Source organism: Phalaenopsis equestris, unplaced genomic scaffold (assembly GCF_001263595.1).
Source record: "Phalaenopsis equestris unplaced genomic scaffold, ASM126359v1 Scaffold000572, whole genome shotgun sequence".
NCBI lineage: Eukaryota > Viridiplantae > Streptophyta > Magnoliopsida > Asparagales > Orchidaceae > Phalaenopsis > Phalaenopsis equestris.
This window is the reverse complement of record NW_018165012.1, coordinates 240700-257078: the sequence shown is the minus strand read 5'-3', so window position 1 is coordinate 257078 and position 16379 is coordinate 240700. Positions and strand designations below refer to the sequence as shown.

General features: G+C 38.3%; 1 protein-coding gene across 6 annotated transcripts in view; it reads right to left on the bottom strand.

The window, feature by feature from the left end:
• Positions 1 to 15225, bottom strand: part of LOC110029417 (exportin-T-like) — a 31335-nt gene extending 16110 nt beyond the window's left edge. For all 6 annotated transcript variants that reach the window (XR_002294536.1, XR_002294537.1, XR_002294538.1 and 3 more), the window contains exons 1-8: positions 13496 to 15225; positions 13322 to 13417; positions 13125 to 13214; positions 12915 to 13019; positions 12641 to 12700; positions 12299 to 12361; positions 12132 to 12227; positions 4956 to 5120 (exon numbers count right to left, since the gene is read on the bottom strand). Coding sequence is in view for 3 of the 6 variants with exons in the window: in XM_020731699.1 (XP_020587358.1) it covers positions 4956 to 5120; positions 12132 to 12227; positions 12299 to 12361; positions 12641 to 12700; positions 12915 to 13019; positions 13125 to 13214; positions 13322 to 13417; positions 13496 to 15187 (2367 nt within the window). In the remaining 3 variants the exon portion in view is untranslated. The remainder of the gene's footprint in view (positions 1 to 4955; positions 5121 to 12131; positions 12228 to 12298; positions 12362 to 12640; positions 12701 to 12914; positions 13020 to 13124; positions 13215 to 13321; positions 13418 to 13495) is intronic.
• Positions 15226 to 16379: the final 1154 nt, after the last annotated feature.

Genomic DNA, 16379 nt, shown 5'->3' with positions numbered 1-16379 from the left:
ATTATGTCACAAACAGTTCACTAACTCTTCTTTTTCTCAAGCATCCAAGATCTAATATAAATTGTAATATTTTTGACAGTTACGGTGGGTACCGCAATTTAAAATAACACGACTTGATGATTTTTATACCCACACGTCTTCCTCCAAATAAATTGTAAATATTATGAAATGCTTAAAATGTGAGCAGAGCGACCTGCATCGGACTGGAATGCAAGCCGCGCGACTCCCACAAGCGCCGAAGACAGGGAGAAAGGCTGATCAATCACGAATTTCGTTTTTTTGTTTTTTATTCCCTATTATCCTTCTTTCCTTTTTTTAGTATTTACCTAGATTTTCATTTTTTGTTTTTTTCCCTATTATCCTTCTTTCCTTTTTTTTAGTATTTTTCTATATATGTGTTGTATTAGGGTTTGAATATTAGTTTTTTATATTTTTTGTTTAGAATAGCCGCCGATGTCCATTTTTGTCTCTTCAAAGGGATAACCCGATTGTATCTCTCTCAGGTGGTGATTATCTTTCTTCTCTCCTTCCGCATCTTCCCCATGATGCTGCAGCCGCCCTCGAACAACACCCATTTGTTGTTCTTCACTGTAGTTTCCAATTCCATTCCTTGCTCTCTGCCATCACCCTAGACAACCTCCCCTTGTTGTCCTGCAATCGACAACCCTCCCACTTCACTGCCCCTCACCGTCCCAATCCTCCGCTTCACTGCCAACGCAATTTCAACCCATCCTTTTGTTGTCCCGACCACCCACAACCAATTTAAGCCACCTACCTCCACTCCCCAATCACCTAGCCGATCAGCATGCCCATGGATGAAGCCCTAGTGTGAGTTTGAGTCATGTTTTTTGTAATTTCTCTTTCAAGTTTGTTTGATGGTAACATCTTATTTGCTTTCAGTAATAATATTTGATTTTTCTAGTAGTTTGGCTGAACTCCAACATCATTTTATATCAGTGTTAGCCTAACCCTAATCTTATCCAACGATTTCTAGCATCCCCTCATATCGCCTCCAAAATTTTTCTCTCCACCCTACACAACTCCTTCCACCTACCTACACAGAAAACCCTAACCACACCCCTAAGAAGACAATTGTCGGATTTTGATCAAGAACCCACCATGGACAACAAACAATAGCTACTCCGCCAAGTGCTACATCGGCTCGATGCCATTAAGGAAAAAACCCAGGGCAGGATCATCGTCAACCATAATAATGAAATACGTGAAAGAGAGTAAATAAAACACATGAATCCCTTTCGTATGGATGATTCCAGTGGAGAATAAGAAAGATCCCAATATCAGTGGAGGCCTAGAGCTGTCTATTGGAAGATACAAAGATGAGGTGCCTACTAGAGGATACAGAGATGAGGTGCCTACTGGAGGATACAGAGATGAGATATATCACCGTCGATCGTAATAGTTAAATCTATGAATGAGAAAAAATAAAACACATGAATCCCTTTTGTAGGGATGATTCCAATAGAGAAGAAAGAGCAGACAAACCGCAATGCTTTGGAGTACAGTAACAACAGAGGTGTAGAGTTAAAGTGCCTATTGGAAGATACAGAGATGAGGTAATTGCTGGAGGATACAGAATTGAGACGCCTGCTAAAAGATATAGAGATGATGTGCCTATTGGAAGATACTGAGATCTGGGAATGAAGGTGGACCTACTGAACTTCGAGGGGAGAATGGCTCCAAATGATTTCGTCGGGTGCATGGAGACGGTTGAGTAGATATTTAAATACAAGGACGTGTCCGATGACAGAAGAATGAAACTTTCCGCCATTAAGCTGAAGATACTGCTCCTTTGAGGTGAGAGAACCTAAAAAGAGAGAGAGAAGCAGAAAGGGAGGGACAAAAGCACTTTTTCGAAGAAGATGAAACGGGTGATACAACGACGATACCCACCCACACATTACCACCAGAACATTTTCTTGAAGCTTCATTATCTGTAACAGAAAGAGTACACGATAGAATTTATGCAGCTCAAGTTGAAGTGTGAGTCGAGGGAGACAAAGGAGGAAACCGTAGCCAGGTACTTGGGAAGCCTATTGGGCACTGATAGATCTGCAAACTTTAGCACTGAAATGAAGAGATAATAGAAGAAAAGTAGACAACCACCGCCAGCCAGACAATCACCCACGGTTGGAGACCTCAGGAGGCCAAACCTCAAAGAGTGGAGCAGACTGGTCCAGAGCACGACAGAGCCACTCAAGCGAGAAGCCTGAGATGAGTCACCCACTACAATCCCAACCAGAAAATGCATTAGGTGTCATGGCTTTTAGTTGCCCAACGAGTCGAGTTGTGACTTTCACCGAGAAGGGGGCAGTCGAGGAAGTTAGCAATGAGGAAGCAACTAAAGAAAGGGTGAGAAGTATCAGCTTCCACAAAATAAGGGTTAGATGCTTGTGGTTCGACGAATCCTTCAGATTGAGGCATCAAGGGAGCAATAATGGTTTGATCATAATATATTTTATACTCATTACACCGTGAAGGGAAATGTATCCAACATCATCATCGATGGAGATAACGGCAGGAATGTGACGTCAACACAGGTGGTGGACAAATTGAGCATCACGACCGAAAGACATCCCCAGTCATATTCCCTGACATGGTTGAAGAAGGTGAGCAAGATCAGCATTGGCAGAAAGTGTTTCTTAGAGTTTTTGAATGGGAGACAGTTGCAGGATTAGGTTTGGTACGATGCGGTGCCCGTAGATGTCTGCCACCTTTTATTGGGGAGATCATGACAATATCATTGGAAGACTCAACATGATGGGTACATGAACACCTATTCATTCACCAAAGATGGCAAACACATAGACCTTCTACCCTTCGCGGAGTCTGAAATTACAGGTGCCCTTGCTGCAAAGAAGCACCATAGGATCAATCCTAGTGATGACATAAGACTGCGAGAGAGAAATGTAGGTAGCAGACACAAGACAACCAATATAGAGAGAGTTTCAGGGCATCTTGTTTGCCAGCTTACCACCCTGGCCACCACCATTTTGGGAGATTTAGATTGTCCTCACCTCGGATTAAGTTGAATCAACCTTGGGTTGTTTTTGGAGAATTCATCAGTATATACATGGCTCGCAAACTCAGTTCAGTTGTGAGATCTCAGAAGATTGAACTGACATAGATTGTTGCTCGCAAATGGGGAAAGTTCCTCAAGTATTTTGGGAGACAGTGCAGTCGTGAGTGGGATCATCAGCTTTTAGGGTTGTAGTCGAAAAGCTTTTAGTATCAAGAGGTTATAATAGCTCCATCACCAGTAATTAGTTGACAGAAGTTTCAATGAATGAGATCAAATCTTCCCCAACCCCGGTAGATTAACGAGGGAGCTACCTGCATTGAACGAGGATGCGAGCAAAACTCCCACGAGCGTGCGAGAAAACGAGAGCCGATCAATCTCTACTTTAATTTTTTGTTCTCTCTTTTCTCTTATCCTTCATTCTATTTTAAGTGTTTTCCTATATGTGTTTTATTAAGGTTTGAAAGTTAGTTTTCGCTATGTTTTGTTTAGGAAAGTCGTCAGTGTCCATTTTTCTTCCTTGGAGGGTTGTATCTGAGAGATTGGGTGATGCTTCAGCTTTATCTCTCTCCCGAGGAGGTGATTATCTTCCCTATCCCCTTCCGCATTTTTCCCATGACGCTCCCGTCTGCCCTCCACCATTGCAGCAATCCCCCCTCCCAAATAACACTCGTTTGTTATTTTTCACTACAATTTTCCAGCTCCATTCCTTCTTGCTCGCTGTCACCGCACCGAATAGCCGCCTATTGTTGTCTAGTAGTTCACAGCCCTCCCGCTTCGCTGCCCCTCGCTGTCCTAGCCCTTTGCTTCACAATCAATGCAATTTCAGCCCCTCTTTTTGCTGTCCCAAGAACCCACAACCCATTTCAGCCACCTACCTCCGCTCCCTAACCAACTAGCCAACCTCCACCACCCATGGATCGAGCCCTAGTGTGAGTTTGTATCGTGTTTGTTGTAATTTCTCTTTCAAATGCATTTGATTATAGCCGTCTATTTGCATTCAGTAGTAATATTTGCTCTTCCTATTGTGATTTGGGTGAACTCCAGTATCACCCCTGTTTTGAAGATCAAAGGAAATATCAATCAAAATCTTTTTTCTCTAATTGAGAACAAGCATGCACCTACAAGGGAAAATATAATCAAAGTGGAGTGAATAGGAAAAACATTAAAACAAGGTCAAAAGATAATAACTTAGAAGTGTGCAATAACGACTCGCAAAAATTGGAGTTAACACCAATGCAACACCAGCATGAATAATGAAGAATTTTAAAGTTGGCCCTGAACAATCAGGATAAGGCCTATATGACCATTTCATTTTCCAATTTCCCACACCAACATCTCATATTTTAGATATTTTAGAAGCTGAGAAATTATTATAAAAAGATACATTCAAATTATTTCAGCAATTTGAACCTGGCAAAAAAAGGAGGAGGTGCTCTCACCATAAACTTAATTCGTATACTTTTCCCTAGCTCTCTTATAGCATGGTATTGAACTAAAACATGGAATACAAGTGCACTTTAACAGAAAAATATAACACAAATGACTATTATCTGTTACTTTAACATCACTTTGCATGAATAAAGGAAATGGAATGGATTTATGAACTATTTCCTCAAGCTATTTTAAAAACTAGTAGCTTCGCAAATGCTAATTTGCAAAACTAAAAGATATTTATTCTCATCCAGGCTTTCTATAATAATGAGGTATCATTTACATATTAAATGACATGAAATTTTGATGCTTAACATCCAGGTCTTGTGGCCTAAGGTATTAACATTCCAAACTCGGATTAAAAGAAAATTTCACATGGCATATCTATAAAATATATCAAAAGGCATCAATAAAGAACAATAAAATCTCAAAACCAAAGCTTTCTCTTCTGCCTATCAAATTTAAAGTAAAAGGTAATACATACCTCAGTATTGCACTCAGAACCAAAAGAAAATCCCTCATTTGAAAGAAAACCAAATAATCTGCTTGCTAATATAGGGAATATTTCTTCTAATATGCTCTCAACAGAGTTACCAAATTTGCATATCACTTGATTGATTAGCAAAAGCAAGTCCACAATATCATTTGGCTGCAATAATCAAGAGTGTTTTGTCAAAAAGAGAAAACAAAGATTCAGACAAAAGATAATGAATACTTCACAGATTAGTAAGCTTATTTATGTCATAATACATGATGATTTCAAAATAAATGTAAATTTAAGTCCAATTCTTAAAGTTAAGTTCTTGCCACAGTATTAAAACATAGAAACTCAACTCTTGATTCACCGTGAAATATGTGGAGTTGATTCCAGAATAATTCTTGGCTCTTCCTTTTTCATGTGAATTAAGGACAAGTTACAAACCAAAATTCTATTTCAATAAGGCTCCAGTATAATTTTATTTTCCGGGGTGTCATAATACACGTTAGGAAACCTTGGCTTGATTTTGAAAAAGAAGCGTATAGATGTAGGGTTTTCTAGAGTTGGAAAACTTAGGGTTTCCATATGGAGGAAGCAATGGACTTCTACAATTTGGAAATGATAGAGAAATGTTTTAAAGTATTGATCTGAAGTTTGGAGGAAATTTTCAAGGATTTTAGGAAAGACAAGTGGAAGCAAACTTAAATTAGGTTACAAAACAAGTAAATTTTTTCCCTTTTTTTCAAAGGAGGAGATAGGGTCGGCCGTGGCAAGTTAGAAGGAATGTAGGAGAAGCCTAGGATTAAATTTAAACAAAACCCATAGATGAAATAAGTTGCAAAATCAAAAATCCCTCAGCAAAGTATCTATCCACCACCACGCTCCATCATGTGGAATTGTGTTAGACTGGTACCGACGACTTCTATCGCCTCATGCTCCATAGAGTCAGCGTCGAGCCCGCCAAATAATTTTAAGACCTATGCTAGGCGCAAGAATAGAAGGACAATTTAATCATTTGTTAGATATATTGTAGGATATAAATATGGCTTAATATGTTAAGGCATATGTCATACATGATTATTGTATTGAATCTTAGGATTATGATTTTTGAGAGAATTACATACCTCTCGAATTGTAGGTTTATCCCTTATGTATTTGAGTTGTGTTGTTTTGTGTTGGTAAAGTAAAATATTTTATTTGCCCCATTCTGTGAAAGCTCGTTACTTTCCTATCAAATTAGAGCATTTGAGGTCGTTGCTCCGCTAGAAATCTTTCTAGTTTGCATTTGAGGTTGTTGGTCCGCCTCATATCATTCTAAAATCATCTAGGTACCCTCCCCATCACAGCGACTGTCTCGCCTTCATCAATGAAGATCGCAATACAATAGCAATTCGAGCTAGATGGGAAGCCAACAACAAGATTGTGGCGTTGCCTTCTTGACCAAACATTGTGAAACAGTTGTGATTTGTGCAAGTTGGGAAGCCAGAGCCGTGATCGCGACATATAGTAGTTTCATCTTCGAGATTAAAAATAGTTTTGGGAGTAATGACGATCAAGAAAGCAGATGCTTTGGAGGAGAAATTAGCGGGAGAGGTAAAATCTTGAATGCAAAAGAGTTTCTTGCCCATGGAGAGGTGGTTCTCGTCTTTGGATTGGAGATACACAACTCTGGAAAAAATGATGATGAAGATCGCGAAATACCACGCAAAACCCGCCACCGCCTGCTATGGGATCGAATGACGACGTCTAGAGAAGATGCGAGCGACAGGAATCAAAAGGAATCAAGTGGCATCAGGGCAACATCGTTGCCTTTGGTGGATCTAATGCCGCTAGATCGAGTGAAGAAATTGAGAACGAATTCAAGCGACAACATCTGGAGGGAATCGCACAACATCTGGAGGTTTGAAATGAGTAGTAATAGAAGGAACATGTCGATGTGCGATTTGGGGTTGAAAAAGATGATATGATAGATTTCGGCCTAGAACAGTGAGTTAGGGTAGGTAGGACCTTGGACAAGGGTTGCATACAACCACACTAGCGCCTTTGTTGTGGAAGCCTTCCAAGCAGAAGGTGATTCATTAGCCTGCCTATGGGGACAGACGAGTTGATCATAGGGAGAGCCTGACTTATGGAAGAAAAGAATTAAATATGAGTCGAGGAAGGGAACTCAACACCCACTTCAAAGGTGGAATGAATTTTGGCCCAAAAAAATTGGAAAGGAGACTCGGGCACAAGGAAGCTGAAGATGTCAATCATTGAAGGAGATGATGCATTTGATTTGATTTATTGCGTTGAGAGATACTTTGTTATTACTAAGGTAACGGAGGAAGAAATTGATGGTGGTGGCCCTGTGACTAGAAGGGAAGGGTCTAATGTTGTATTAATGAAGAGAACAACGTCAGCTAATTATAGCATGAGAAGAATTCAATGACCAATTATTGGAGCATTTTAGAACTGCATGGGACGGGGATTTACGCGAGCAAATTTTTTCATTTATCCAGGAATGATCTGTCATAGAACAGTTGGAAGGAAACTTTATAAAAGAGTTGAAACCAGAGATTTGAGCAGCACTTGTCTATTGAGACCTCAAGGATTGGGGGAAACTATAGAATTAATGCAATTGATTGAAAATAAAAATGCATGAAACGTGTTAATATGAGTAGAACAGTTGGAGCTCCATATCAAAATGTTACAACCATGATAGTATCAAAAAATCTAATTTTGAAATTCTAAAAAGACGCTCCACAGGACAGGAATAATTGAGTGCGATAATTACGGGCCTTCAAACGTCTTACAAAGACAGATTCAAAAGAAGCAAATCAAGGGGTTATGTTTTTGGTTTGAAGAGAAGTTTCTCTCGGGACACCTTTGCAAGGATCAATCATTGTATGTTCTCATTGTGCGTGTAAGGATGAGGTAGGGGATGAAAAAACAAAGAAGGTTTTGGTGGAGGGGAGAAACACCCTCGCTTAGATATAACAAAAGTCTCCTTGAACTCAGTGATGACGTTCACACCGAACCACACCATGAAATTTTGGAAGCAAATCAGAGAGCGGGATTTAATAGTATTGATAGATAGTGGAGCCACCCATAACTTCATCTTCATTAAAGTAGTGGAGCAATTGAGACTTAAGATGGTCACATGAAACTAAGGAGTAATGATTGCAATGGGACAGGAGAAGAAAAGTAGGGGGGTTGTACGGGGCTAATTTTGACATTGCAAAATATTCTTAATTGGTGGAGCACTGATGTTATATTGGTTATGAAATAGTTGTAGCTCTTAAAGAAGATTAAGATGAATTGGAAACTCTTAACAATAGAATTTTTGGATAGAAACAAGACAATAGTTTTCACGGTGACCCCAATTTGTGAAAGGCTTTGGTCACGCTCAAAACCATGGTTAGGGTTAAGATTCTTGATTGAGTTGCATAGTATGGAAGAGACACGTGCAATGGAAGTGGTAGAGATTACACTACCGATCTAACAACTTTTACAATAGTTTGTAGAAGTTTTTAGTTGTCATTCGGATTGCCTCCTCGGAGGGAACATGAGCATGTGATAACCCAGAGGCCATGGGTTTCCTCATCAGTGTGAGCTTATACCGCTACTCCCGGATGCAGAAAGATGAAATTGTGAGATTGATCCGAGCGATGCTGGCGGAATTTAAAGGATCCCCATGCTATTTTAGTCCTTATGAGATCACTGAGAGCATTAGGGCAATGGCTTATCGTTTAAAATTTCCGCATTTGTTAACACTCCATCCAGTGTTTCATGTATTGCAATTAAGACATGCTACTAGTGATAATATGACATTTTCTTCACTTCATCCTACTTTGACGGAGGATATGACAGTTCTTTTGGAGTCACTTGAGTTAAAAGGGATGCTTCAAGGATCAATAGGTGGGAAAGCTCTGATTAAATGGAAATAATTGCTAGATTGTGGCGTCCTGTGGAAGCCAAACGACTTCATCTAGCAATCATTCATCTCTTCAACATTGAGAACAATGTGTCTTTTAGAAGATGAGTGATATCATATTGGCGCCTACGATGGCGACCGCCTTATGATCCACTTATTCAATGTCAAACCCGCCAAATAATTTGGAGACCCATGTTAGGTGCAAGACTAGAAGGGTAATTAGTCCGTTGTTAGTTATCATTGTGGGGTATAAATAGGGATACCTCATATATGATTATTGTCTTTAATCTTAGGGTTAGGGTTTGGGAGAGAATTACCTACCTCTCGAATTTGTCCTAATCTATGTGGAAGCTCGTCTCTTTTCTATCAAATTGTTATGCCAAGCACTCCAAATTTTATTCAAGCTTGTATTAAAAGGTTTTATTACAGCCATAACAATGTTTTAAATAAGTTATTGCATTAGTCGACCTTTTAAATTCAAATTTCCTTAAAGGAGGGAGTTGGTTCCATGTCTCAAGGGAAATTGAGGTGGCGATATGGAAATAGAAGTTCAACCGCTTGTTTCAACGAGAGTGTTGTAAGATGGTTGCTTATTTAACAATTTTCATTCATGGCCTCCCCTTTAACATTCCCTCAACTTCCTTGAACTAATGAAATTAAGTCGCAAAGCTTCACTATCTCTTTGCAAGTTAAACTACCAAGGTATACCCGACCAACTCCAATCAGGCCTTTGCAGGTTCTCTTCATCCCAACTTGACATTTTGTTTGATATATTATGCTTGTAACCCCTTGATGCACGGAATATGAATCTCCACATCCTTGTATAATTCCTAACTTTGAAAAAAATATAAACACACAACAAATACCCTATGCAACACATTTCTTGTTACAACATACACATGCACAACTATTTAAAAGAAAGGATTGTTAATTATTTTTCTACCATACACCAAGTAATAAACCTATGATGCCCAACATAAATTCAAGAGTTGGAGGCGGGAGCTAGACAGGTGGGGGTTGATGCTTGCCTAATAGAAAACGTATCATTAAGTAAACTAATGAAACTCGAAACATTTAGTAGTTCCTATGTCACAAATGAAAAAATCATGCATTGATGTTATACTTATAAATAAATATAGTCGATATTTTCACTTTTCAAAAGTAAAGCTCTCTCTCCCACTCCCTACCTACTACCCCAAAAAAAAGATACAAAAAAAGTAATAAATACAAATTTCAACATAAAAAATGTCTATAAATTTTGATAACTACAATACCTTAATCATGTTGTGATACAAGGACTTCCACATATGAAGCAAAGATTGGATTTTGCATAAAAAATTTTCATTAAAGAAAAGTAAAGGAACAAATAAGATAATAGAGATAAAAAGAGAAAGAAAGACTTGGACGATATGATGATCATAGTGACGAGTGAAGCAAAAAGAATACAAAGTGATGCCCATCATTTTTCAAAATCATTGTGAACTTCGCAAGGGATAAAGAAACGTGTTTTCAGAGGATGCGGCCATGGCGTTTGTCTATCTTAATCTCCATTCTCTTATCAAGCCAAAATAAAAGAAACACTAAGATTAGTTGAAAGAGAGGGAGTTGAATCAATCAAAATATAAATTCAATGGCAAGGAGAAATCACAATTATTTCCACTACTTCATCCTAAAAAAGTATATCCCCAATTCTCAAAAACTAGTGTGCTTGGTTCCATGATGGAAGATAGTTGGGAACAAAAATGAAGAAAAACAAAAAGAGCATTTTTCTTGCAAAATAAAATTAAGGAAATATGGGAAAATGGATTATAAAGAGGATTTTATGCCACTCTTAGATTGAATCTGAAGCCAAGAAAAAAAAAAGATCCACAAAAAAATGCTACCTTAACTAAGCACAAGAAACAAAAAATTTTACCCGCACACTGCTTACTATTACAATTGCATGATCGGGATGCATTGCACTATACAACCCTAGCTACTAATCCCACGTCCGCACCACCCATCCAATTGCTGGTCTTATAATAGGAAAAAACAAAAACATAATGAGGTTTCTCCTCTTAGGAACAAAGAAGTTTATATTTAGTAGTCTTCATATTAAAAATGAAACAGAATAGTGAGATCTCATGATATTTTTCTTGTATTCAAAAGAACCATGGTTGCTAAATTTAGACATTCACATTAAATGACTAAAAATTTTGTTAGGGTGAAATATAAATCTCCGCGTCCAACACTAAAATATTCCAAGCCTATTTCCATTCTACTTATACTCTATCTTATCGATTTCTTTATTAAATTATTAGGCTAGCATTAATTTTAGAATATTATTTTTCTTACTTCCATTCTCTTTTAATCTACTTACGTTTAGAATCTTGTTTTTCTATCAATTATATAATTAAATTGGAATATAATGCATACTTTCATTTAGTATATTAAAAATCATTACTTCTCTCATTTTTTCCTCATTTTGTATCCATTAGTATCCACCCTTTCTACCTAATTTGATAGTATTTCCTTGGCTATAATATTTTATATTTCATATATCATAATTTAATTTGTGTAAGAAAATATACAATGAAAAGAGCTATCACCTCCAGAACTTCACGATCATGATGATACAACTACAAATAACTGGTCCATCTTTATGAGAGATCATTTTTTTCTTTTTCATATTTATTAGTGCAATATGATAACAGATTGCTAGTAGAAATATCTCTTTACAGTTTCTCTTATTTTTCTCTTCCTCGTCTTTTATTTTCACTTTTCTCTCATTTCTCTCAAATATTTTTTAGCACAAGCAGAGATAAAGGGGAGGGCACAAACAAAATGAAAACAAATTTACCAAGCTATAGTTTTACAAGGCTCGGCTCATTTGTTGTCAAGTGAAACAAAAGTTCAACAAAAAGAAAGCTAGCTGAAAATAAGATTTCGTCAATCCAAACTCAAGCTCCCTTGAACTTTTAGTTAATTTTTCAAAAGGCTGAAATGTCAATAACAAGAACTTGTTAAGATCTTCAGTTTAAGGTCAAACAAAATGTAAGCAAAGAAATAGAATTCATTAAAACTAATATTTTTCTCGGCTTAAGTCATTTAGAACCCCAAAAAAACTGCTAGAATTATCAAATAATTCCTGAATAAGTTGAAGAAAAAAAAAACAAATAGTGAAAGCATTAGTCAAATAGTAAATCAAGACAAGCATGAGAGTTTTTCTTGATGTTTAGGTCAAGTAATCATAAGAATACAAGATTATTTAGACAATAAAGACGTACCTCATTGTCAACAAGCAATTGATTAAATGTCATGGGAAGATAGGGAACCATCGATGTTCCCAAAATTTCAACCATGCGATGAATAAATGAGATTATCTGCATTGTTTACCAAAGGTTATAAAGCATATGTACAGAGTAGAAGATAAACATTTGGTCTTGTAAGATACCTTCTTGCGCAAGGACTTGATATTTGGAAATATGAACAGTGTTTGCAAAAGAGCATCCAAAGTCTGAAAGTCCAACAAACAAATAAACATGATAAAAATATCAGAAAAAAAAAGGGCAGAGAGGTTATAGGTATGCATGCTCTACAAATTGCATTTCAATATCCACAATAAATATCAATGAAAGAATGATAATAGAAGTAACATGGAATCTTCTACAAAGAGAGCTTCTGACTTAAGCTCAAAAACATTGCAAGAAGAAGGAAAAAAAAAAGCATAAAACTAGGAAAAACATAGATTGAGTCGCATTGGAATATTCATGGTGATAGAGTAATGTCCCCTTGCCTGCTTAAACAGTTGGCCAATCACAGGGCGACTAGTTGTCACTGTCCGCTCGCTGAAACCCTATATAATAAGCCAGTAATCTTGAACATTATTAGTTTGCACCAAAAAATCTGACTAGATAGATTGAAAATGGAGCTTAAATAGAATAGAACTAGATTAAAAGAAAACATTTTATGTTCTAGCAGATCATGGTAATGTTGTAAATTTTTATAAAAAATATCAGTTTTTTGCCAGCAAATTAATCAATTTAACAATGGTTAGTCAGAAATAAAACCTTGCTCAGAGCATTTAAGGCAGCTATGATATGTTGCAGATTCATAATTTGTGGGGAAGATTCTCCAATTCCTTGAGTCTTTACCTCCAAAAGGACTGCTTCAACCTGGATTCAACAATTATTTATGAGAGAATGCTGCTAATTTGTTACATAGACATTGCCAACAAGAAAGGAAATATTCAAGAAGAGATATAAGAGAGGCTTTCTTACTTGTTGATATAGAGGTTTGAGCAATGCAGCTAAGAATTCAGCCTGTTTTTCTGGCAAGACATCTTCCATACCAATCAACAATCCTATGGCCTGACAACCCATCATATGTTTTCACGTGATGAATAAAAATAAAACATTAGGGTGGAAATAAAATGAAGAGACTCGTGAAATCCCATCAAGCTAAAGTTGGTTTATACCTCAAAGGCATGACTACCATCCTCAGAACCGCAATGCCGGAGATCCCCGGATGACCAATCTAAAGAAGTATATCGAACCAGTGCATCTTGCACACTCTGCGCATGTAGAAACAAATAATCATCATAATAATAATAAGCATAGATCAACTGAGGTTAAGGTAGGGTTTTCCATACTCGCAGAATCGCATCTATGAAAGGCACTAGCTTTGCTTTAAGCCGTTTTACAGCTTTCATGAACAAGTAAGTAGCCCTTCTGCTCACAAGGGGATTTGGATGATTTATCCCCCTCTCATCCAAAAAAGCAGCAAGCAAATCAGGTATGCACTGAGAATTATCCTGCACAAACTTCGTGTACTTCGTAATCGTTTCCAAATACACAAGCGCCACTAGTCGATGTGAATGGCAAGCAAATTTTCCAGATAGAAGCATTGGCACCATCTTCTCCGACAAACCAGCATATGATTTTATGCCTTCCTCACTCAACGTCTCGCCCAGCCAATAGAACATGGTCAAGGCAGCTTCTACTTCCTCCATATCCATTTCTGAGGAAGAAAGAGCACTGGCAATCAAATTTTGAATAAACAATTGGGTGATATCTGGTGCCACACGGCATACGCTCCGGAACAGTGCAAACCACTCCTTGCGGTGCTCAGAAATACGGTCCTCCTCTTCCATTCCAATTTTATCAGGACTATTCAGATTACATCTATAGGTAGGATCATAGGAGATCTGTGCGCGAATGGCCTCCAATATCTGAGCAATGTAAACCATCTGTTTCTCGGATGGCGATTTAACGGTGGACAAACAGTCCGAGAGAAAATGAACCACGTTACCGTACTCCAACTTGTCACAGTTCTGCGTCACATAGAAGACAGATGGCAGCGCCTCCTCCAGAAGCTCCATGGCGGTAGACGGCCCCTCTTCCTTCTCAAAAACCAACTTCTTATAGCACTCCAAGACCTCCGAAGCATAACAAATGACCATCGCAGCAAATTTGCCGACCAATCCAGGGTTGCTTAAAACTCGGTTCATGCGGAGGGAATTGAGGAGGTTGAGCTTAGAACGTGAGTCCATTCCTTTTGAAAAAATTGAGACCACGCAGCCGGCGGCAGCTGAGCTGAGCCTTTCTAGCGTGGATGGAGAAAGTATAAGATCAAAAAGGAAGGAAAGGAAGGCATCATTAGCAACCAATCCAATGTCGATCCAGGCAGTGTAACGGCGCATGGCTTCCAGAACGCCAACGGCCAGGTCAGGATCAGAGGAATGGTAAAGAAAGACAATATCGAACCAGGCACGTGCAATTTGGGGGATGCACTGGTGGCGCATAGCGTCCTTCAAGCGGGTGGCGACTGCTGCATCACTGGGAGAACGAACGTAATCCTGGCTAATGATACAGTCATCTAGAGCGACTAAAACGCGCGAGAACATGTCGATGGCAGCGGTGCCGGCTGTAGGGAGGTGGGAGAGAAGGTGGAGGAAAGGAGAAGGCCATGAAGAGGGGTATTCAGTGCCTATGAGAGCAGCTAGGGCTTGGGAAAGCTTGTTTTTTAGGAATGGAGGGGAGGATGAGGGGAGAGGGCGATCCGAGAAGAGCGAGAGGAGGGAGGAGCGAAGGAGAGAGAGATCGTCTGGGGAGAGGGCGGAGTAACGAAGTGTTACGGTTTCGTGGAGGGATTGGACGCACCAGAACTTGACGGGTACGTGGGGGGAGTGGTGGAGACGATCGAAACAGAGACGAATGAGGTCGGAGGGGGAACTGGTTTTGAGGTGGTTGCAGAAGTCGATGGCTTGGGAACGAACCGCGGGGTCGGCGCCAACGATGCAGGGGTCGTAGTTGAATAGAATCGCTCGCTCGAGGTCGTCCATGGCGTGTAAACCCTCTGCCGCTGCAGAATTGCAGAGACGCCGATCCGGAATAATTTTTCGAGAGCAAGAGACTAATGGGAATTTTGCTCCTTGCTTGAGAACTGAATAAGATGGAGAGATGAAGGCGGCGAAGGTTTTTGCAACTTATAAAAAATAGGAAGATTTAAATATGTACCATTAAATTCCTATATATTTAAATATCTAAGACCAAAATTTTTATATTTATATGTATCACTCAAATCTTTGGCGTGACATTAAGCGTCTATTTGGGGGCAGCTATAACTTATTAATAAGTTGTTGCAAATAAGCTGGTCTGTTGTTTGTTCTTTACAGTTTGAAAACAGCTGTGCAACAGCTATTTCGGGATAAATGATCATTCAACCCTTGTGTAGTAATGTTGTTCGTAACAAAATTGTCATAACAATATATTTAATACTTGAGAAGCAATAATCCACTTTAGAACAATACAAAAATAAAATATACATATAAATTAATAGTGAGTATCATGATTACTAAAATTAAAAAAATTATTAAAATTAGATTTAATAATATGATAATATTTAAAAAAAAAAGCAAACTGTGTATATCACGAGTTATGTCATTCTCCAATGATATTATCCATTTTTTATCACTCTCGACGGTAGAATTTCTCAGATTACCTGCCTACCGAAAGAAGTCACATTTCTCTGTGATTATCTGCGAGTACCTGTAGAAATGTCTCCTGTAACCACCACGGTAAATCACGACACCATGTAAGATGGTTATCGTCTATCAATGGAGTTTTGAGAGAAGATTTTTTTTTTATTTCTTGCACATGTTTGAAAAAACCGTACGATGACAAAAAAATAGTACGTCTCATCATGTGACAAGGTTTTAAATATGTGGCAAGATTTTTCTATTATACATTCAGTAATCAATCTACCATATAAGTAGTTATACAAAAAAAAAAAAAAAAACAGAAATGTGAAAGTTGGTTTCATTTTAAATTGAGGCCATTTAACTCCTTCAATTTAGAGCTAACTTTATAAGGCTCAATTTCCTGCACCAATTGACGCAACTTATTAAATCTTTAATATCACCATCATCGTCTTTTTAAAAGTTATATGCACCTTTCATGCATATATTTGTGATACTAAGATGTTGTAAGTGTAAATATCATACTATGTAATTTGATGAGTCCATTCATGCTAGT